The 23,064-nt window shown below is 39.8% G+C and overlaps 2 protein-coding genes across 2 annotated transcripts in view; both read right to left on the bottom strand.

Moving 5' to 3' along the window:
• Window positions 1-1,852: 1,852 nt before the first annotated feature.
• Window positions 1,853-23,064, bottom strand: part of LOC134222774 (roundabout homolog 2-like) — a 38,887-nt gene continuing 17,675 nt past the window's right edge. The window contains exon 8 of the mRNA XM_062701930.1: window positions 1,853-2,229. The gene's annotated coding sequence lies outside the window, so the exon portion shown is untranslated. The remainder of the gene's footprint in view (window positions 2,230-23,064) is intronic.
• LOC134222776 (uncharacterized) lies at window positions 15,701-17,026 on the bottom strand. The gene has a single exon (XM_062701931.1). It carries the CDS (start codon window positions 17,000-17,002, stop codon window positions 15,701-15,703), a length of 1,302 nt encoding a protein of 433 aa, XP_062557915.1. The 5' UTR covers window positions 17,003-17,026.

Genomic DNA, 23,064 nt, shown 5'->3' with positions numbered 1-23,064 from the left:
AATGTAAACAATCGTAAAGTCATTTAGAGTCTAGAACATTTGCGCGCCCTCGTGCAGCATGGAAAGAGAAATTCGAAGAGCGGGAAATGTTTGACAGCCAAGTAACTGCAATATAATTTTGTTTGTGGTAGTGATTTCAAAATATCCCTCTACTCGCTTGAGCGCAGAAAAACAGCTCTATCCGCAGCACCCAGGTTTTTAGCAAAAATATGACGGTACTTAACATATCAAGTTTGTTCTTCTTTGCATTAGATTTTGATGGTACTACAATATTAAGAATTGTTCTAATTTATTTTGGAACAATTTAGGTATGATTTTTCTTCATAATGAAATATTTATAAAATTGAAATCATATTCTTACAAAGATGAAAGAGTAGGGAAGGAGAAAGATGTAGTATTCAGAGTAAGCGGCTAATTATTTTAGTTTGTATAAGTGATTCTAGACTATGAATTGATTCTGCTATTGCGGATAGTACATTAAACATAAGCAATCAAATATACCAATCGTGAAATCACATATTTCGCGTGCCCCAATTTACCGTACAATGTGGCAAGTTTTACATTAGACTTGATTCGAACTCTCAATTTTGCATATGCACTAATATTGACCTCTATCGTGAAAGAATCTGTGCATGATTGAGTATTTGAGAGTAACATATTGAATTTTCTGACGAACTTTGCTTCATTTAAGCATGTGCCAAGGAATCGGTAGCTTGTGAAGGGCTGAGAGAGGTTGCGCGGCGGGGTATGGCAATGCTAGCGCATTGCAGCCACCGCAGTGTGAGATGGTGTTGGTAGCGCCATCGGGTTGAGTAGCAACGACGAAGATTGCACCGTCAGTTTGTTGTCGAATTTTAAAACGAACAGTCGCACCGCTCTTCAACGGCGGATTCCATTCAGCCGTTTTCGGATGGAATACGACATAACTGAACTTTATAATTGGATTATAAGAAGACTATATTCTATAAACATTTACATTTCTCGATCAATATGACCCTAACATATTATTCGGTAAACAACCACACAAACGTATCGAAAAATGAGTTCATCTGAACCAATCAATCGCAATCACACGAACCAAAAAGATTCAATCGCAAGTGAGCGTTCCCGATAGAATCACCTGACCCACATGGAGCACAATCGTTTTGTTTCGCTTGTTTTGCAGTCATTCGCTTCCAGGGCTAACACAATCGGGTGATTCATCTGTAACGCCGCTCAGCTTAGGTCGTGGTGAGAAGGTTCATTCCACTATGAGTGGCAATTCAAAAGCATTCTATGCAACAACACAATCGCCTTGAATCAGGCGAGTGAATGAATTAAACCATCCCTGGTGTTGATGATTTATTCCTTACGTTTTGAAATGGTTTGTGAGATCGAAATATAAGCATTTTGTATTTGAAATATATATAACAACAACTTCTCGAAACAACATTTGTTTTATACATGCCTTCTTCTTTTCTCTCGTTTCTTCTCAATTTTTTTAAGTCTCTGATATGCATTACACTATTAAAACTTAAATTGTTCAAATTACTAGTCCAACAAATTTCAGAAGATTCAACAAATGGTATCCAGTGCGTCAATGCTTCTGAGAATTACATTCTAACTAATTACCTATTTGTAAAATCAAAAATTCGACCGGAATAACCGTTTGAAAGCAGAATTCTGTTCAATGCGATTTAACTCATCAAAATAAATAACCCAATACTTACGCATATGTGTCGCCGTAAAATCTGCTTTCAGTCTCAAGTAATACCGGAACAGTGTATTTGCTTTTATTGATTGAATGAACAAAAATTAAAGAAGACTTGCAGGAATTGTCATCAGAATCAATTAGACTTAGGCTATAGCCATGTTTATGCTTTTATGAAATCTTTATATTGGTATTTATTTTGTCTGTCCGTTTGAAGTTTTGATAAATAAATATATTCACTACTCATCTGTCCCTAGTTGGAATTAGTTCGTTTTTTGGTTTTGTTGTTCGTATTATGAATGTGCGCTTTCCAAGCATTTTGTATTCTATGTTTTTGTAAATATATCTTGTCTGAATGAATTGCAGTGTCTTTCTATTTTATCTAAATAATATGTTCAGCATTGGCGCCGTTTTCTGGTAGAGAACTTTTTACACTTTGAAAGTGGATTTGCTCATCCAGCGGCACGGTTTCATCGCAAGAATCGTTCCCATTTTCTAGAGCGGGAATGCTCAATCCGGAGAATGTGCCTGCTGGTAACCTGTGAGGGATGAAAAAATAAAAAAAAAGTTAAAAAAAGTTATTCTATCGAATTATTAATTGTCTCAAATTGAAATAAAATGTTTTCTAAAGTCTATGATGCTTTCAATCAACTCCCAATTGGTCGACGTACCAAAATTACTCATTATTAGCCCAAGGTATCTCTTTTCCAAGATCTTTTCCAATATCTACGATACTTCAAACAGTTCCTGAACTCAGATATTAATATTCAAATCGGTCAACAAAAATATCTACGATGTCCCCACTAGTTTTATGAGTTTGAATAGCTCCAGGGTTCCTCATTACACCATTACAGACACACCACAGAATTCGTTCGATATAAACGACATTCCAAACTATCCTAGAGTACTGATTTGAATATTCAAATTGATCGACATGGAGATTATCCATGTCTCAAATATTTTTTATGAGTTGTAATAGCTCCACGGCGTAGGATTGCCAATCCGGAGATGGCGAGTTCTATTATCGGTCCGGAGTAAGATGTTTTCGGGTTGGAAACTTTTTCGACACCCCGAGCATAGTGTATCTATTGTACTCGCCACACAAGATACATACCCATGCACTGGTGTCCATAGGAAAGGTTCCAATTAACAGCTGAGGAAATGCTAATAGAATACTAAGTTGAAAAGCAGGCAAAGTTCAAGTTGGAATGTAGACCCATAGAAAAAAGAAAAATAAGAATAGCATATAACGGGATATCGTTACACCATTATAGAAACATCACAGAATTCGTTTAACATCTACGACACTTCAAACTGTCTTCGAGTGCAGATCCTAATATTCAAAACGATCAACATGAAGATCTTCGATGTCTGAACAATTTTTATGAGTTGGAATAGCTCCATGAGACTTCATTACAGCATTATAAATACATAACAGAATTCGTTGAACATCTATAACACTCCAAACTATCCATGAGTTCATTTCATTTATTCAGACTAAGGCCGAAGTGGCCTGTGCGGTATATAAGAGTCTTCTACATTCGGCTCGGTCACTGGCTACGCAAGTTCCGCAAGTCATCTTCCACCTGATCGATCCACCTTGCCCGCTGCGCACCTCGCCTTCTTGTGCCCATCGGATCGTTGTTGAGAACCATTTTCTCCGGGTTATTGTCCGACATTCTGGCTACGTGCCCGGCCCACCGCAGTCGTCCGATTTTCGTGGTGTGAACGTTCTCCCAATAGCTGAGGCAACTCGTGGCTCATTCGCCTCCTCCACGCCATTTGCACCCCACCATAGATGGTACGCAGCACTTTCCTTTCGAAAACTCCAAGTGTGCGTTGGTCCTCCACGAGCATCGTCCAGGTCTCGTGTCCGTAGAGGACTACCGGTCTAATGAGCGTTTTGTAGATTGTCAGTTTGGTACGGCAGCGAACTCTATTCGATCGGAGCGTCTTGCGGAGTCCAAAGTACGTACGATTTCCAGCCACTATGCGTCTCCGAATTTCTCTGCTGGTGTCATTTTCGGCAGTCACCAGTGAGCCCAAGTACACAAATTCTTCTACCACCTCGATTTCGTCACCACCGATGCAAACTTGCGGTGGGTGCCTCACATTGTCTTCTCTTGAACCTCTTCCTATCATGTACTGTGTTGATGACTAGTCCGATCCGCTTGGCTTCCCTCTTCAGTCTGATGTAGGCTTCCTCCATCTTCTCAAAGTTACGTGTCATAATATCTACATCGTCGGGGAAGCCAAATAGCTGGACGGACTTATTGAAAATTGTACCACTCGTGTTAATCCATGCTCTTCGTATTACCCCTTCCAAAGCGATGTTGAATAGCAGACACGAAAGACCATCACGGGTTTCGAAAGACTGCGGGTTTCGAAGGGATTCGAGAATGCCCCCGAAACTCGAACTACGCACATCGCCCGATCCATCGTCGCTTTGATCAACCGTGTCAGTTTATCTGGAAGTCCGTGTTCGTGCATTAGCTGCCATAGCTGGTCGTGATCGATTGTATCATATGCGGCTTTGAAGTCGATGAATAGACGATGTGTGGGGACGTTGTATTCGCGGCATTTCTGCAGTACTTGGCGAATGGCGAACATCTGGTTTGTGGTGGAGCGTTCGCCCATAAAACCCGCCTGGTACTGCCCCACGAACTCCCTTGCAATTGGTGCTAGTCGACGGTATAAAATTTGGGAGAGTACCTTGTAGGCGGCGGCAATGTGATTGCGCGGTAGTCGCTACAATCCAGCTTATCGCCCTTTTTGTAGATGGTAACAATTTCCATGCTGGTTGGATTTATTCAATTCTTATAACGGATTTATGAAAGCAATCACCATGGCTAGTTGCATAGTTTTAATGGCGATCTTATTGCTATTAATAAACCATTCATAAATCCGCTGAAAAAACTTCAAACGTCATATGCCGATTGATCAAAGTACGAATGAAGCTACAATTTGTAGTCATAATGTGGTCAAATGAACTACCCCAATAAGAATATATGTATTGCGAAAAGTTTATAACGGTGAAAAATAAGAGCAATATTTTTCTGATCGAAATTCATGATGGCCATGTTGAAAATGGAGAAGCATTTTCAAGTCCGTGAAATTTATCACTGGAATTCATGACTAAACGATATTTTCACCGCGTAAAGCACTTTCCAGTTAATTGATATTAATTACAAATATTTTGTGGTGGAATATCAACAGTTTCAGTAGACTTGTATAATATTGTTACATATTGGAATTATTTTTAATTTATTGCCCAGGCCAGAACTACATAATTTCGCTGGCACGTGGTGTATAAGCTAATTTTTTCACTAGCTTTCACCGCCTTTCACCATGAAATCGAACGCGCACTTAATTTCGACTGAAGTAGGGTAAATCACTACTTGGGCCTATGGACCCGGTTCCCGGCTCACTGCACAGAAAACTAATGATTTAAACTGTTTGGAAGTCGTAGGTTTATGGTTGATAATTTTTAAAAAGTCTACCATTTATTTTTCACAATACTCAATATTTTTCTATCACTTGTTTTACTCCTAATTGATTCAATTGTAGAAAATAAAAATGTAGAATTCAAAATTTCACTCTCCGATGCCACACCACTGAGCCGAAGTGATTCTTTCCACTTTTACAAAACGGTATTATCGAATAAACACCTACCTGAAAATCGTCACAGTGCTCGATACAACCATTGCATGAAGCTGTTAATCACCACACCATAATTCTAAACACCCGCACTTTAATTATTCTTGTTTGTTCGTTTCACTAGAACTTATTTAAACATACTAGAATACATTTTAAAGTGTATTCACAAACCGAACAAAAATTCACCTCGGCCCAAGAACTTCTAGCCGCACCGTGCTGCCAAAAGGCCAGGATTATAAAAATGATCCTTCATCGTTAATAGGAAAAGTGTCTAATACGTTGACGTCATGTTATTTATAGTTCTCTCGATTTTAAAAGGTGAAATAAATATTGTTTTTAAGTATTTGGAAGAAATTTGGATGAGTTAATATATCTTCTCAACCAAATAAAAATGATTATGAATAATACCATCTGGCATCTTGTTGTCGTGGAACGTGCATATTTTTGTTTACATCGCATTTTCTACCGTCCCGAGAGAGAATGAGAGTAAAATGTTGAGAGATTGAGTGAAATTTTGCATAGGCCGGGAAATGGTTTTTTGTATGCCGGATTGGGAATCGCTATGACTGAAATGAATGCTGCACATCGTTAATTTAAATCAAATAACAGCTTCTTTGAACGATATTTAGCACGAATAGCTATTTTTTAAGCAGAAGTGAACCCCAATGCAGTATTATACAGCCTACAAATTTCAGAAAAAGTTGCTTCCTGTCATAAATATCAATTAAATAATGCAGTCGTACGCATGTTAGGCCGGGAATGGGGTAAGAAACCCTACATCGAAAAACAATCCTGAAAAAATAATATTTGTTAGTCATTCTTATCATGATTGGCATCAACAATTCATTTTGTTATTATTTTTCTGCAAATCTATTTCTCTTTTTTCAAAGCACATTTTTGACAGCTGCCGCACACAAATTCCCTTTTTACGGGTGGTTTAAAAATGGTTTTATTTTACTCTTAAAGAAGGCTTATAGTGGTTATCTAGAGTGGGCAACTTGGTCATATTATACTCTCACACACAGTGCTCTCTCTCTCTCACAGTGCTATAGCCAGTGCCTCACCGCCGCACATAGGGGTATTTTCGCAATCTAGCCGGAATAAATTATTTTATCTCTCAAACTGCTATATTTCACCTTATTTTATGATACTGTGATGATAATTTAGCTGAAATATCAGTTTTCTTAATTTTCACTTTTTGACCCATGTGCTTTACCCTTTAAAACCCTGAAAAACATTGATAATTTCAATTAATTCGTTCTCTTCATCGCTTCTACCGAAATCAGTTCAACTCTATGTGTTTGCAAGGGGAAACATATAGCTAAAAGATGGTGTCATGGAAGTTGCTCTATGACTCTTCCTCTTTTCATAGGGATGTTGAATGTATGATATAGGTCATAAATGCCTTAAATACAGTACCAAACTAAAAACATCCGCTTTCAAAATGGCGCAAATTTGCGCAAGATTTTTCTTCGGGATCCTAAAATATAGACATAAATGCGTCCTCTCTATACTGAAATATTACCGAATATCATCGAATAAGTGTTTTATGCTTATTGAAAATATGAGGAACATTAACTAGTTTTAGCTCGAAAATGGACTTCGAATTATTCTTTTGTATTTCTGTTCAGAATCATTTATTCTTGTCAAAAACACGTTTACATGATACTATTTTGTCTACTTTTTCATGGTATGTACTGATCTGTGGATTACTGTGAGAAATATTAGACCACAATAAAACATACCGAACGTAATCAAATTCAACAGAGAGAACCGGTAATTTCCTCAATGAAAAACCTCTAACTTTCTAGAAGTGTAGTGGTAAAACTTTAAATCTAAATAGAAAACCTAGTACTAGGAGTGGCTCGTCTACTATTCAGAGAAGTTTGAGACATATTTAGACTGCTCTAGGACAATTTTGAAAATTTAACTTTATTCCGACGAAATACCCCTTTGTGCGCCGTGTTTAAATAGCTCTCCTGGTAGTTGATCAACCCCAGGGGCTTTGTTGTTCTTCAGCCGGCCAATCTCCTCCTGGATTTCCTGAAGAACCGGAGCCGGTAGAATAATGTCCTGCGCGCGTTCCCCCAGGTCCATCACCATACCGCCCTCTTCGTCTGCCACATCGCCATTCAGGTGCTCTTCGTAGTGCTGCCGCCACCTTTGGATCACCTCACGCTCGTTCGTAAGAAGGTTCCCGTTTATGCCCTTGCACATATCAGGCTGTGGCACGTGGCCCTTACGTGAACGGTTCAACTTCTCATAGAACTTAGCGTGGTGCAGTTGCTCCGTCTCTTCACGGTCTCGATCTTCCTGCTGGCGCTTTTTCCTCCGGTAAATCGAGTTTTGTCTGTTCCGCGCCTGTTTATATCGTGTCTCGTTCGCCCTCGTGCGGTGTTGCAGCAATCTCGCCCATGCTGCATTCTTCTCTTCCACTAACTGCTCACATTCGCCGTCATACCAGTCATTTCTCTGATCCGGGGGCACCGTGCCAAGTGCAGCGGTTGCGGTGCTACCAATGGCGGATCGAATATCTCAAGGGACGCTGCGCCTAGCTGCTCTTCCGTTGGGAGTGCCACTTCCAGCTGCTGCGCGTATTCTTGGGCTAGTCTAGCGTCTTGTAGCCGCCCAATGTTAAGCCGCGGCGTCCGACTTCGATGCGTGTTGTACACCGTCGAGAGTTTTGAGCGCAGGCATACTGGTACGAGGTAGTGGTCGGATTCAATATTCGCACTGCGGTAAGTGCGGACGTTCGTGATGTCGGAGAAGAATTTACCGTCGATTAGAACGTGGTCGATTTGGTTTTCCGTTTCTTGGTTAGGTGATCTCCATGTGGCCTTGTGGATATTTTTGCGGGGAAAGACTGCTTCGGACTACCATTCCGCGGGAGGCTGCGAAGTTTATGCATGGTTGGCCGTTGTCATTCGATACGGTGTGCAGACTATCCATTTCCTATACTATACATTTCCTCCCTTCCTATCTGTGCGTTCATGTCACCGATGACGTTTTTGACGTCCCGCAGTGGGCATCCATCGTATGTCTGCTGCAGCTGTGCGTAGAACGCTTCTTTCTCGTCGTCGGGTCTCCCTTTGTGTGGGCAGTGCACGTTGATGATGCTATAGTTGAAGAAACGGCCTTTAATCCTCAGCTTGCACATCCTTGTGTTCATTGGTTGCCACCCAATCATACGATGGCGCATCTTACCCAGCACTATGAAGCCGGTTCCCAGCTCGTTGGTGGTGCCACAACTTTGGTAGAAGGTAGCCGCTCGATGCCCGCTTTTCCACACTTTCTGTCCGGTCCAGCAGATTTCCTGCAGCGCTACGACATCGAAGTTGCGGGGATGTAATTCATCGTAGCAACCTGCAACGTCGCAACCTGCGAAGCCTAGCGACTTGCAGTTCCATGTTCCAAGCTTCCAATCGTGATCCTTTATTCGTCGCCTAGGTCTTTGCCGATTATATCGAGTCGCATTATCTCTTATATTGTTCGTAATGATTGGTTTTCCAGGCGGCTTATTGGGCCTGCGCAAACCTCCTGTCGTGTCAGGGCTGTTTAGCGTCCCACCTAACACCAGGACTTGGGCTTGTGCGCTTTGAGCGGCACACGGTCGCTTTGGTGGGGCCTACTTGCGGATACATGCAGCTTTTTATAGGAATTTAACAGTGCCCACTGTCAAACCCTACCACATCCTAGGCAAGCCCCTTGGACATAGTCCCTGCCACTATCAATGAGTACAGATCTGAATATTCAAAACGATCAACATGGAGATCTTCGATGTCTCAACTATTTTTATGAGTTGTAATAGCTCCACGGGATTTCGTTACACTATTATAGACACACCACAGAATTCGTTCGACATCTACGACACTCCAACTGTTTTTGAGCTCAGATCCCAATATTCAAATCGATCAATATGAAGATCATTGTGGTCTCCACTGTTTCTATGAGTTGAAAAAGCTCCACGGGACTTCGTTATACCATTATAGACACTTTATAGGATTCGTTGAACGTGTACGGCTGTTCATAAGTTCATTTCTTTATATTCAAATCGATCAACAAGATGTAAAATAGTCTAGCATGATTTTACCGCCAAAAAATTGTATGGTGAAGGACATCTAGGGAAGATCTATACAGTGTCATGCGGAACAATCACCCCTCTCCCTCTCCCCTTCGCCAAACTTCTTGTAATGAACCTCTATTTTTTTTTATGATTCGTCGCTGCCCAGACGCCCTCATCCCAGTAAGGATGTGACGCACTTTGTGCATTTCTTGGAAAAAAAAAAAACAATGACCTGTTACCAGTCTACTAAATATTTTTTCGATGATGAAGATTATTATTGAGAAACTTAACTATTGATTCCTTTTGGTACACTGCTTTCGAAAAGTTTACTCCTAATGTGCTGAATGTTTGCAGCAGTGCACCAGAGCTTAACGTGTCGATTCGAAAGTTTTATTGGAGCGCCTTCTGTTGACGATCTCGCAGAATCACATCAAATGGTTGCAGAGGAACTGATAGATAGATTTTTTTTAGCAACATGATTTAGCTATTAGGGGCCGTCCACAAAGTACGTCACGCCTCTAGGGGAGAGGGGGGGTTCAGAGCAGCGTGACGATCCATACAAAAATTTTAGAGGTTTATTACAAAAAGTGTGACGAAGGGGGGAGGGCGGTGAAAATCGCCGATTTTTGCGTGACGTACTTTATGGATCTTCCCTTACATTTAATTCATTTTGGGATAAGTATGGTGAAAAGCGTTTGAAATGGAATTTTGTGATATTATTCAAACGTACTTTACTCTTACATATAAATGTTGGTCTTAGTATCATCCACTTCCGTGCAATACTGAAACCAATTATATTATCGATTGACTGTGTTGCGACCTTTATTCAGTTCTAGGTACGCAATCCTCATTTATTGGTTAGACTGTCATCTCAATTGCAGTTCTGACTGAGGATACTGCAATATGTATAAAATATATAATATGTATAATAAGTATGAAGCAAGTAAGTAAGAGAGTACCAACGCCTTCGGGGTGCAACTTACTCTAATTCTGATCGATTATGGAGTAGCAATAATTCACATGTACAGCTGGGTATCAAGAGACGCCGTGGTACCCGTAGACCAAGCTTAATTCTATAACACTATTGACGATAAAAGAAACAAAAAAAATGTGGATGCGATGTTTGTGATCATAACACGTTTTTTTTTCGTACGTATTGTGTACGTAATGATGTCCATTGGAGGAATTCCAACTAACAAGAAAGCTTGGGGACTCAAGGAAGATTTGGAAGCCCTAGAAGATCTAAAAAAAAAAATAACTCCATATTTCTACTTTTCCAGAATGTCCAAAATTTATGTTGAAATACAACGAAAAAAATCCGTATTGAATCGGTAAAGTATTACATCGCTAAAGGGCACCCCGCTCAATTCGAAAGCAACGCACAATTGTCATTTTTATTAATCTAGCTTTCCTGCATCGCAGCATGCGTTAAGAAATATCTGAATAGAAAACGACTACTTCATTTCTTCTCAATAAAAATGGAGCAGAAAGACATGCACTAAACAAATGACACGGAGATACTACAAAAGTTCAATAAAATGGAAGCAATAGTTTATCTCGAAAAAAAAACCAACTCATTCATTCAGTCAATTGCTTATTCACTTACCACTCATTTGTTTATTCACTCATTGACTCGCTCGTTCTCTCGCTCATCCCCCCTCCGGTGACTTCATCACTCACCATCTGACTCACTATCTATTCACTCAATCACTCACGTACTACTTACTCACACACTCTCTCGTTCTTCATTCACCCTCTCGTTCATTCACTTGCTCACCCACTCTCTTATTTATTCACTCGCACACTCACTCACGCTCAACCACTCACTCACTCATTCAATATCGCGCTCATTTACTCAGTCACTCAGTATCTCACACACACACTCTCTTGCACATTCACTCACTTACTAACTCTCTTGGTCATTCACTCACGCACTCACTAACTCGCTGATTCACTCACTAACTTACTCCCTCGCTCATTCACTCTTAGCTTAGCTTTGCTTGATTGACTGTACCCATCGTAGTTGCTAGTCGTGATTGGCCGAGAAACAACAAATAATGCATAGCTCACCAATTGAATAGTTTTCTTGGGACTAGAAAGCTATTCTCACTGTACACGGATACAAATGAAAAAGCTATTTAGCTTATTCTTTATTCCTTTTCAAGCTTTATTGAATTTTATTAATTTCAACGATTTAAATTAGAATTGCATGATTTTGTTTTATGCATTGTAATGCTTTTCTCAAATTTAATCATCCAATTGCTTATCAAGTTACTCTCGGGACTTGACATTTTTTTTCTTAAGTTAGCATCCATATTCTAAATTTTAATAGGATCGGCCGAAATAATAGGTAATGGGTTAAAAAGTTTATTCCTACATGATCTGATTTATAATTTTTTAGAATATTCGTTTTCTTTTATTGTGATTTATTGCTACGCAACAACAATAAAGAATACCGCGTCAGAGGGAAGCTGAATCGGATCTTCAACCGCAGAAAGCCATCGTGTTTGCGGCCTTCCTCGAAGTCTACGGCCTCTTCCGGGAAGGATATAATATTGGTTCTAAATACGTCTAAGCGAGTGCCAAACGGATCAAATTTCGATCGACAACATCGATGATGACTTTTTTTAAACAACATTGTTGTATTTGGAGGCGAAATCATCAACGAGTCGAGTTCCTGTCAGTCCTAGACCACTAACATCTATAGCCACCTTTCCGGATCGAGAACGAAGGAGGTTCAATCTGTCCAAGGCGGCCACGGAACAATGTGTTTCGTCAGGATCACGGCATACAAAAAACAAGGCAGGCTCATCACGTATGTAAACATTCAGTTTGAATATAAACATGTGACGTCACTGCTATCTTCGCACAAGCTGGACCGAGACGATGCTCTACGGTCGCAGCATGCTTACTTTTGTACTCCAACATGTGGCGATAAAACATGCGTCACATTCGAAGTGTCATTTTTCTAACAAGGCTACCTTGTTTTCTGTATACCGTGGTCAGGATATCTCCGGTCCGATAATGACTTTTATTCTCCAGCTCCAATTCCTCAGCAAGATACAGGTAGGAAAACCGTGAATCTTCTCGTACACGAAATTACCTATTTATAAAATTGCCCTTCATTGCAGGTATCAGATACTGCTCCATTTAACACTGGAGGAAAAACAGATGTTTTTGGGTCAACCATATAATCACTTGGGTAGAAGATTACGAAGCGCTGATGGAATATCTCATCAGTCGAGAATGCTCAAAACGAGATTACATTCACCCTGACTACGACACCTATCCACCAGAAAAATGTAGAAACATTTGCTCCAAAAAAATATAATTTCTGAAACAAATATTTACGTCTTCTTAATTCCACAACGCAATTTGAAAAAAAATTCTGGAAATAAAATCAATTAACTGAAATAAATTGCCATTAATCGCGGTTCTATTAAACATGTAATAAGCAGTCCAATGAATAAATTTAGAATAATCATGCACAGCTTATTGGCAATTTAATCATTGTAATGAGTGGATAGACAGAATATTAGATTGGTTTTTAATCTATTTAGCTTTTATATTTTTATCCGTGTACATGCTTCGGAGTTTCTTTAATTCTAAACCAATAACGATGCCGGCCACGTCCTTACAGTCGATTAGGATAAGGGGAGCAAAATTAGTTCGACACTCATTGCTATAAGAGACCAAGGAATCCTCTGCATCTTCATGAGCGCACTGGAAAGGAATAGTATGTTTGTTGGGAAGGAAATATATTGGAAATAGCCTTGGTAAGCGACTAATTATTTCTTTTGAACGACGCCATATTCATGATGATACAAAAACGGACAAGCAACACGCATCTTACATATTTTCCCGAAGACTGATTCGATATCTTAACTACTTTGCGACGACTAAAACACGCACTGCACAACGTTTGCTTGATGGCTACTCCGAAAAAACACGCACTGAACTGATTAACTTTATTACCGGCCGCGCTATGCAGAACACAATATTTAGGCGATCGTTCTGCCTTTCCGAAACAAGAGAAAACACGCACTCACTAACTCCCTCGCCCATTCACTCGCTCACAAACTCCCTCAATCACTCACTCGCTTATTCACTTCCTCATTCACTTTATTTTTCACTCATTCATTCGCTTATACACTACCTTACTCCTTCTCTCCCTTTCTCACTCACTTATTACTTACTCGCTTATTCACCTACTCACTCATTCAATCACTCGCTCACTCGCTTATTCACTTACTCACTCACTTACTCACCCGTTCTTTATTTAATTTACTCACCTGCCTATTCACTTACTCACTCGCTTATTTACTTACCCACTCACTTACTCCTTCATTCACTGACTCACTCGCTCACTCGTTCACTTACTCAATCGCTCATTCACTCACTCACTCACCAACTTGCTCTTTTACTCACTCTCTTGCTCATTCACCCACTCACTCACTCACTCAATCTATAACTTACTCACTCACTATCTACTCACTGGCTGACTCACTAGAGTGGCCCAAGCTTATATGGAAAAAGTGAAAAGTCTGGAATTTTAAACCTTGCACCCTTAAATGACAGTTTGGGGGTCCCAGAAGCTCCCCTGAAAATTTCAGCTCATTCGGTCCAGTGGTTGGCGTGCGCAAATGGCTCAAAGTTTGTATGAGAAAAGTGATCCAAATGTATGGGGAAACGCAACCGTTTCAGTTTTTTGTTTCTAGGTGGCGCTGTAATCGACGGATTCCTGTTGTGGACAAAATATAGAACCTTTTTTATATAAGGAAGCGACTGGTGAAGACCGGATGTAAATCCCTTTGAAATTGGCCAAGTTGTAAGCATCCAAAGTCGAGGGTGTCGAGCGTGTCCCCCAGGGGTGTTTAAAATGAGAGCAACGTACCACCGACCATTGCGGCGGCGATGCAGGCATATTCGGTGCCGTGCGAAATTAAATGCATGATTATCACGCAATCTCGCGAATTTTTATCCGATTGGTAAATACTTTCCGTGCTCTGTACAGTAGTGTAGCTAGAGAGGGAGGAGGTGACTTACCACTGAAGCCAACGAGCTGAAGTTTTTAGGGGAGACAAAATTCACGAAATATTTGAAACGAGTTGTTTTCGGATATCGTGATGCCCGTTGCATCAATTTTAGAACGATATGATATAATCGTTACAGACAGAGGGACAGAAGGACAAGAAAGACAGAGAGACCTGGGATATTATATAAGTTATATATTTTTCAAACAATAGTTTTAAGGGGTCGTTCAACAATGATGTCACAAGTTTTAGGGGGGAGGGGGTCTAAGATTTTGTGACACTACATATACTAGGTATACTAAAAAGCGTGACAGAGGGGGGAGGGGGTGTCTAGAAATATCAAAAAGTAGTGGACGTCATATTTGAATCGCCCCTAATGTTTATAGCCTAATTTATTAACTGTATAAAACTACAAAGTTATCAACAAACAACACTTATACCTATATTTATTATTTATTTCAACTGCTAGGCCTTCCTTTATAACAGAGCGAGTGCAACCTGGAAAATTTTGCCTATGCTGTTGAACAACTTTGAGAAGATATTGAAGCTGATCTTCATTTTTTGTCAGTTTTCCACAAAAATCTTGAACTAGTTTAACTCCTCTTTCAGCACAGTCATTCACTACCAAAAATGAATTAATTTTATTTCTACTTTCAACAAATTCTTCCAATACATCCCATATACTAGGATCTCCTTTGAGAAAATTTGCAGATATTCCAGAAATTTCAAAAAAATTCATCATGTTTTGAGAAACAAAATCCGAAAGCGTACAAGAAGTCAACTTATCGATGGCAGCTAGTATAGGAGTAATTATTTTTTATTTACTTCTACAAAAGAAATACGACTGGAAGATTTGGTGTTTTATTGTGTGGCTTTCTCAGTCTAATTTAGTCAAAACGATTCGTTTTGTTTTGCCCGACGTTTCGGCCTGTATTTTTGGCCTTTTTCAAGGGTGAACTAAAATAAGAACATGGACTTTAGGAGGTACACAACATAATACATAAAACATAGTAAAATATAACCTACACAGTCTACCGTTTTTCGTTTTTAAGTTTGCCGTTTTTTTACATAGGGAGGGCTTCTCGTAATCCTACAAATTGTAACACATAATTCACATAAAAATTGTCTTACAGTTTAAACATTTAGTGTGAGCGTAGGGACTTTGGTAGACACTGCTATTGCACACGACTTGCACTACAATAATAGACAGGAATAGACAATGTTCAATGGTTGGTTTAGAGATGGCGGTGTCGGATGCTATAAAATTCTCATCTGTTCAGACTCATTTACACTTTCTGATCTAGTGTGGTGGTGAGCAATTCCTCTGCGCGAGGAATTGGCTTTAACGGTGTGGAGTATACCTGCGTATGTTATATTCAGACCCTCCACATCAGTACGGTAGTTTACTGTATTAGGTGTGTTTTGAATATGACACATTTCTAATATTGGTAGGGCTGTTTGTCGAAATGTACGATCTATTATTTGTGTGTTGTCTAGATTGAAGGTGTGTTGATTGTTTATCATATGTTGGATGAGGGCTGTTTTGGCGTGTATGTTATTTTCTGGGCTTTTGCTAATCTTGTTTATGTCGCATCTGTGTCCACTGATACGTTTTTTTAAATTGTTGGTGGTCATACCAATATAAACTTGATCGCAATCGTTACATGGAATGTTGTATATGACGTTGTGTTGGTCATATGGAAGCACTGGATCTTTAACTGGTTTCAGCAGGGATTTTGTTGTTTTGAAATTTTGTCTGGCTATTTTTATGTTTTTGAAGTCTTTTTTCAGGATGTTGGAGATGGTCGTCGTCAGAAAAGGAATGTTGAGCATGGATCTATAGGCGGTTTCTTGGCTGTTTGGATTGGCTTCGTTTGGTGGACTGGATGGTTGAGATCTTGGAGTTTGGCTGGTGTTTACGTCGCATGGATCTATTGATGGGGTATGTGTCGGAATGATCAGAAAAGGTGGACTGGGCGGCGATGATGTGGTGGGCAGCGGTGACAATGATGTGCTTTGGATGTTGGAAGGCGATGATTGAGACAGATTGTGTTGTATGTTCACGATTGATGAGGTGGGTTGTATCCATTGATGAGCGGGGTTTTCATTGATTCGGTTGAGCATTCGGTTGATGAGTGACGAAGGGTAATTGTTTTGACGAAGGTACTGGAAGATTTTTTGTTTTTGCTGTTGTGCAGAAGCATCCGTGGTGAGTTGAATGACGCGTTGGATGAAATTTGAGGCTACGTTGATTTTCATAGACGTTGGATGAAAAGAGTGGTAATTGAGTAGGCGGCCGGAGGAGATTGGTTTGGCATACCATCTCGTTTTTATAGTTTGGTCATTTGACCTGATAACTAGTGTATCCAAGAAGGGAAGTTGGCCATCGTTTTCACGTTCCATGGTAAATTGAAGGTGTGGGTTGTACTCGTTGAAGGTATCAAGTGTTCTCTCCACCTCTGTTATGGGCAGGACGAGAAAAAGGTCGTCTACGTACTTTTTCAGAACGGGAATTTTGAAATTCAGGTTATTGGTAACCACTTCCAGCAGATCTTCCATGACATAATCTGCTAAAATTGGTGATAGAGGACTACCCATTGCAGTTCCAAAGGTCTGTTGATAGAATTTGTCTCTGAAGCGAAAGTAGCTGTTGTTGATGCATAGTTCGACCATTTCAAGGAACAAATCCGGGTTGATTGTTGTTCCTTTACTAATGGCCGGCCAACGGAAAATAATGCTGTGTATGACTAAATCCTTCGGGATGTTTGTGAAGAGGGATACAACATCGAAAGATACCAGTACTTGTCCAGGTGAGATGGTCGTCGTTGATAGGTATTCCACAAAGCTAAAGCTGTCCTTTATGTTGAATTTGCTGGAGAATGTTTCTTTCATGAGGTTGGCGATGTATTTGGAGGGATGGTACGTGAGTGCTGTAGGTCCAAACAACAACGGGGCGCAGTGGTAGATCCGGCTTATGGACTTTGGGTTGGCCGTAGATACGAGGACATGTAGAAGCGTGTGTGCGTAGTAAACGGAGAGTACGGTCATCTATTAGCTTGAGGTTGTGCAGTCGTCTGATCATGTTGTTGGTTGCTAATTGGATCTTATAAGTGGGATCGTTTTTTAAAACCGTGTATGTGGAATCGTTTAGATTCATTACGACCATCCGTTTTCCTTTGTCCGATTCCAATATACACAAATCGGGATGGTCTGTGAAGAATTTCTTCAAGGATTTTTTGGCACTGTTACAGAAACGATCGAGAGGGGTGTGTGGTTGATGGCGTTGGGGACGGGCTAGGTGGTTTTGAATATGGGTTGCAACAATACACCTGTTGCTGTCTTGTACGGCTTTGTCGGGATTTGTTCGTACGACTGATTCTACGTCCGCTAATAGATGATAAACTGCATTCTGCGGGATGTGATGGTTAGGCAGTGCGAATTTAGGTCCTAGGCTCAGGAAAAACGCTCGAAAAACGCTCTACTAGTGGAGGGTTTCTCATCTGGAAGCAAGACATAACAATATTGACATATAGTAGAAGTTACCATCTTATTTGATTATATTCTTATCTCCTCCATCAATAATTAAAACGCTGGTAGCTGATTGAGATTCCAAGGAAGGCTCTGGTTCCGTTGTTGGTTCTTCTTCGATTTTGCCTTTTTTAACTCTCGCAAAGGCAGATCCAGACCTTCCAACTTCCCTTTGCAGAATAAGGAACTGTTTATCCTTATCGTTTTTAATCAAATTTAATGCATTTCATCGAGCAATGTCAAACAATCGATCCAAATTATTAATGAAACTAGACTCTTGCTCTTTCTGTTTATCTCCCGCGTGAGAAGATTTTTTGATAATTGCTCGCATTTTGTTAAATAATTTTAGGAGCTTAACAACAGCATTGTAGTGTTGCATTAGAGGAATTCTATATTTCTCCCAAAAAATTTGAAGTTCAGTTACTACAGTTTTAGCAGCTGGTTTTATACTCAAGTGTTGATTTTTCATTATAAAACGCATCCGACCAAGCACATCACCGTTTGAAGGCAACTTTACACCTTTAAAACTTTCAATTATGTATTCCACTTGCACGATCAAATATCACTTCACAAAAGCAAGAAGCACATTTTTCTTGCAGGACCAGTGGTTTTGGAGATACAACGGTTTGAAGAGTGAAAAATTAGTAACGTTATATCGATGTATACCTGTAGAAATAAAGAATTTTTATTTGATTTGTTAATACAACAAATAGGCCCAATGATTTGGGAGTTACAATTTTATGAAAAATTAAAATTCCTGAAATGATCGATTTTTCTGAATTATATTGAAATTGGTCACCATAAAGGGGATAATAAAATGGGTCCAATATTGTTCTATAAGGAACGATCCTACCAAATATAAGGTAATTTTGAGGGATCATATCAATAATGTTGGAACTGAATGTCTGTATATTTTCATTTGAGGCTAACAAAATAAATGGAAGAAGTACTTAATTTGTTTCGTGTATTTCCATTCACGCTTCGAAAATTGAACTCTAAACTATAGCATAAATCAAACTTGACCAAATTTTGAGTTCTTCAATTTATTTCAATTTTGAGTAAATTTTTTTTTTAGCTTGCTAGCTCGAAGATAAAACGACGCAAGAAAATTGCGAGACTAAACATCGCACAATATCCCGGATGTGTTTTTCTACAAAAAAAAAGATCCTCCCCCTTGCCCCCCCTTATTCACCCCCTCCCTCTCTAGCTACACTACTGTACAGAGTACGGAAAGTATTTACCAATCGGATAAAAATTCGCGAGAATGCTTGATAATCATGCATTTAATTTCGCACGGCACCGAATACGCCTGCATCGCCGCCGCAATGGTCGGTGGTACGTTGCTCTCATTTTAAACACCCCTGGGGGACACGCTCGAAACCCTCGACTTTGGATGCTTATAACTTGGCCAATTTCAAAGAGATTTACATTCGGTCTTCACCAGTCGCTTCCTTATATAAAAAAGGTTCTACATTTTGTCCACAACAGGAATCCGTCGACTACAGCGCCACCTAGAAGCGTTTCTCCATACATTTATATCACTTTTCCCATACAAACTTTGAGCCATTTGCGCACGCCAACCACTGGACCGAATGAGCTGAAATTTTCAGGGGAGCTTGTGGGACCCCCAAACTGTCATTTAAGGGTGCAAGGTTTGAAATTCAGGATTTCATGCATTTTGGGCCAGTCTACTGCCTCCCTCGTTTGCTGTCGGAGGTGGTCACTAACCCCGCACTTCCTGGACAACCCAGGATGTCTGTTGAGCAGATTCCCCCTCCATCGCTTAGGAAAAAAAATCTCTCTTGGTCATTCACTCACACACTCACTAACTCGCTTATTGACTCCCTAACTTACTCCCTCGCTCATTCACTCACTCACAAACTCGCCCAAGCACTCACGCACTAGCTCCCTCAATCACTCATTCACTCGCTTATTCAATTCCTCACTCACTTTATCTTTCACTCACTCATTTGCTGTTTTTACACGATTTTTTTTCGCTCGTATTTTTGATCGTGTGACTTTAACTTAGCACCAAAATCTTCGCAACATGTTTCAAAAAATCCTGAATAAATCAAAGAAAAATCACATGATAATTAAAATGCGTTCAACATTTAGAATGTATGTAAAATTGCGAAACTGTAAATCGTGTAAAAACAGAATCCAGTGTACACTAACTTACTCCTTCTCTCCCTTTCTCACTCACTTACTTACTCACTCGCTCATTCACCCACTCACTCATTCATTCACTCGCTAACTCACTCTTTCACTCACGCACTCGCTCATTCACTCACTCACTCGAACAATTTCACAGCCTCTTTCTCATACCGTCTCTTCCTTCCACAGTCTTTATCTCTATTTCTCAGTCGATATCATCTCTTTCTCACATATCATCTCTTTCTCTCTTTCTCACATATCATCATCTCTCTCTCACATATCATCTCTTTCTAACATATGCAGTCTGACACAATCTCTTTCCGACACTGTCTTTTTTCGACACAGTCTTTTTCTCAGACATCTGTTTCTGAGACAGATTTTTTTTTCCTTAGCCAATGTCCGATTCTCTGACAGAGAATCTTTCTCAGCCAAACTTAATTGTGACCGAATTCGGTCACACACGAGTTGGTTGCGGCAACTAACTTGCAACATGTGTGTCACTCTGGTTTCTTCTTCACTCAGAGTCTCTTACTACGACAGAGTCTTTTTCTCAGACAGTGTCAAATTCTCTGAGCCTTTGTCAGGCAGAGTCTTTTTCTTAGACAAAGTTATTTTTTCAGGACAGGCTCTTTTTCTCAAACAGAGTGTCTTTTTAGGATAGATTCACTTTGCCAGATAGAGGTTATTTTGAAGTGAAGCTTCTGTTTCATAGACAAAGTCTTTTTTCCAGGTGTCTCTTCGTAAGGTAGAGTTTCTTTTTCAGACAGAGTTTCTTTTTCAGACAGAGTCCTTTTCTCAGACAGAGTCACTTTCTTAGGCAGAGTCTCTCTGAGTCTTAGGCAGCGGCTCTATCTGAGAATGACTTACTTGCTTACTTTCTAAAACAGAATCTGTTTCTCACACAAAGTTTCTCTCTCAAAAAGAATCTTTCTCCGACAGAATCTATTTTCTCTTTTTCAGACAGAATCTATTTTCCAAAAAGAGTCTTGATTCGTTTTCTCAAACAGAGCGCCTTTTTTCGAATAGAGTGTTTCACACACAGTCTCTTTCTCAGTCAGTGTCTATTACTCAGACAGTTTTTTTCAAAGCAGAGTTTCCTTCGCAGTGGAAGTTGTTTTTTTAGACGGAGCCTATTTCTCCGACAGTTTCTATTTCAGACAGAGACTTTTTTTTTTCGAATAATGTTATTTTTCTCAAGTAGATTGTCTTTGTCTCAACCTGATTATCTTTTTCTCAAACTGATTCACAGATAGTGTCTCAGACAGATACTTTCCCCCTACAAAGTGTCTTTCTCTACATCTATCCTCCGACAGATCGTCTTTTTCAGACACTGCCTCTTTCTCAGATATGATCTCCTTCTGAGACGTAGTCTCTTTCTCCGACCGAGTTTTTTTTTTCAGGCAGGTTTTTTTTTCAGACAAAATTTGTTTGTGCAAAAGAGCTTGCTCTTTCTCAGACCTCTTATTTAGACAGTGCCGTTTTCATGTACAGAGACCTTTTCTCTAACAAAGTCGCTATGTCAGACAGAGTCTCTTAGTAAGACAGAATATCTTCCTCAAACAGAATCTGTTTCTCAGACAGAGTCACGTACTTGGGCAGAGTCTGAATATCAGACATAATCTTTTTCTCTGACAGAGTATCTTTTTCAGTCAGAATCTCTTTTTAAAATACAATGTTTTTATTCGGACAGAGTCGTTTTCTCAGGAAGAGTCTTTTACTCAGACAGGGACTTTTTCTCAGAGAGAGAAAGAGAGCGAAAGAAAGAGAGAGAGATCGTTCTCAGACAAAGTCTCTTTATCAGATACTTTTTTCGAGACTTTCTTAGACGAAGTGTTATTCTCGAACAGATACGCTCTCTCAGACAAGGTCTCTTTCTTAAGGAGATTGTAATTCCTCAAACATAGTATTTTTTTCGGACAGAGTTTTTTTTTCTCCAACTGAGTGTCTCTTTCGGATAAAATCTCTTTCGCAGAGTCTGTATTTCAGATAGAGTCCCTTTCTCAAACGGTTTATCTTTTACGGATAGAATCTTTTTCTCTTTTAGTCTTTTCTTCGGACAGAGTTTCTTTCTCAGATAGAGTCTCTTTCTCAAACAGAGTGTTTATTTAGGATTGAATCGTTTTATACTCCCATAGAGTATTTTTCCAGTGTCTCTATTTCAGACATAGTATTTTTTTTCAGACGGGGTCTCATCATGTATGGGAAAAATCGGTTCATTTAGCGCTAAACTTTCACTCACATCTACACACAATCGCAAATTAGGCAACTGTACACGAGCCCTTCCGAAATTTTCAATTTCGATTGTCTGCCGTTTGGCTTCAGTTAGTAACGAATCATGCCAAAAAACAAACAGACAAAATTCATCACCGAATCTTTCCCACAGATAGCAAATGATGCGTAGCCGAGTATTTGTTTACATTCGGATCGTAAACGAATGGAATCGCAATTGAGTGGTGAGTGAGGATTCGGCAGAAAGAATCAGGCCGCAAAACGAATCATTAAGTCTAAATTGAATCAATCTTCTGAGTTCAACTCAGTGTTTTCTGCTGCACTCACTACACATCGGTTCATTTTCATCTCTCGATTTCTTTTCGCACTATTTGTGGTTTCACTTCTTCCTGCTGGAGGGCACTCAGTAGGTATTAATCGTTTGTTGGTTCGCTTTTGGGTTGAATAGCATTCATTTTGCAATCGTGTATTCGCTGATGGATAGGGATTTTAAATCGGTGTGGTTCGTGTGAGTGAGTGAGATTTCCCATAGCTGGGTCTCATTCTCAGACAGTGTCTTTTCATCAGAAAGTGTATTCCTTATATAGACAGTTTTTTTTCGCTCAGACAGAGTGTCTTTCTGTCATTCTTCCTACTCATTCATTCTCTATCTTTCATTATTTCAGACTCTCAGATCTTGATGTACCTATATTACGCATGATATGTCATGT

This window comes from Armigeres subalbatus, chromosome 3 (assembly GCF_024139115.2).
Source record: "Armigeres subalbatus isolate Guangzhou_Male chromosome 3, GZ_Asu_2, whole genome shotgun sequence".
Lineage (NCBI taxonomy): Eukaryota > Metazoa > Arthropoda > Insecta > Diptera > Culicidae > Armigeres > Armigeres subalbatus.
The sequence above is the reverse complement of the archived record's forward strand: the minus strand, read 5'-3'. Positions and strand labels throughout refer to the sequence as shown.

Coding starts and splice junctions, on each gene's coding strand:
- LOC134222776 (XM_062701931.1), bottom strand. CDS start 17,002: ATGGAAGATCTGCTGGAAGTGGTTACCAATAACCTGAATTTCAAAATT.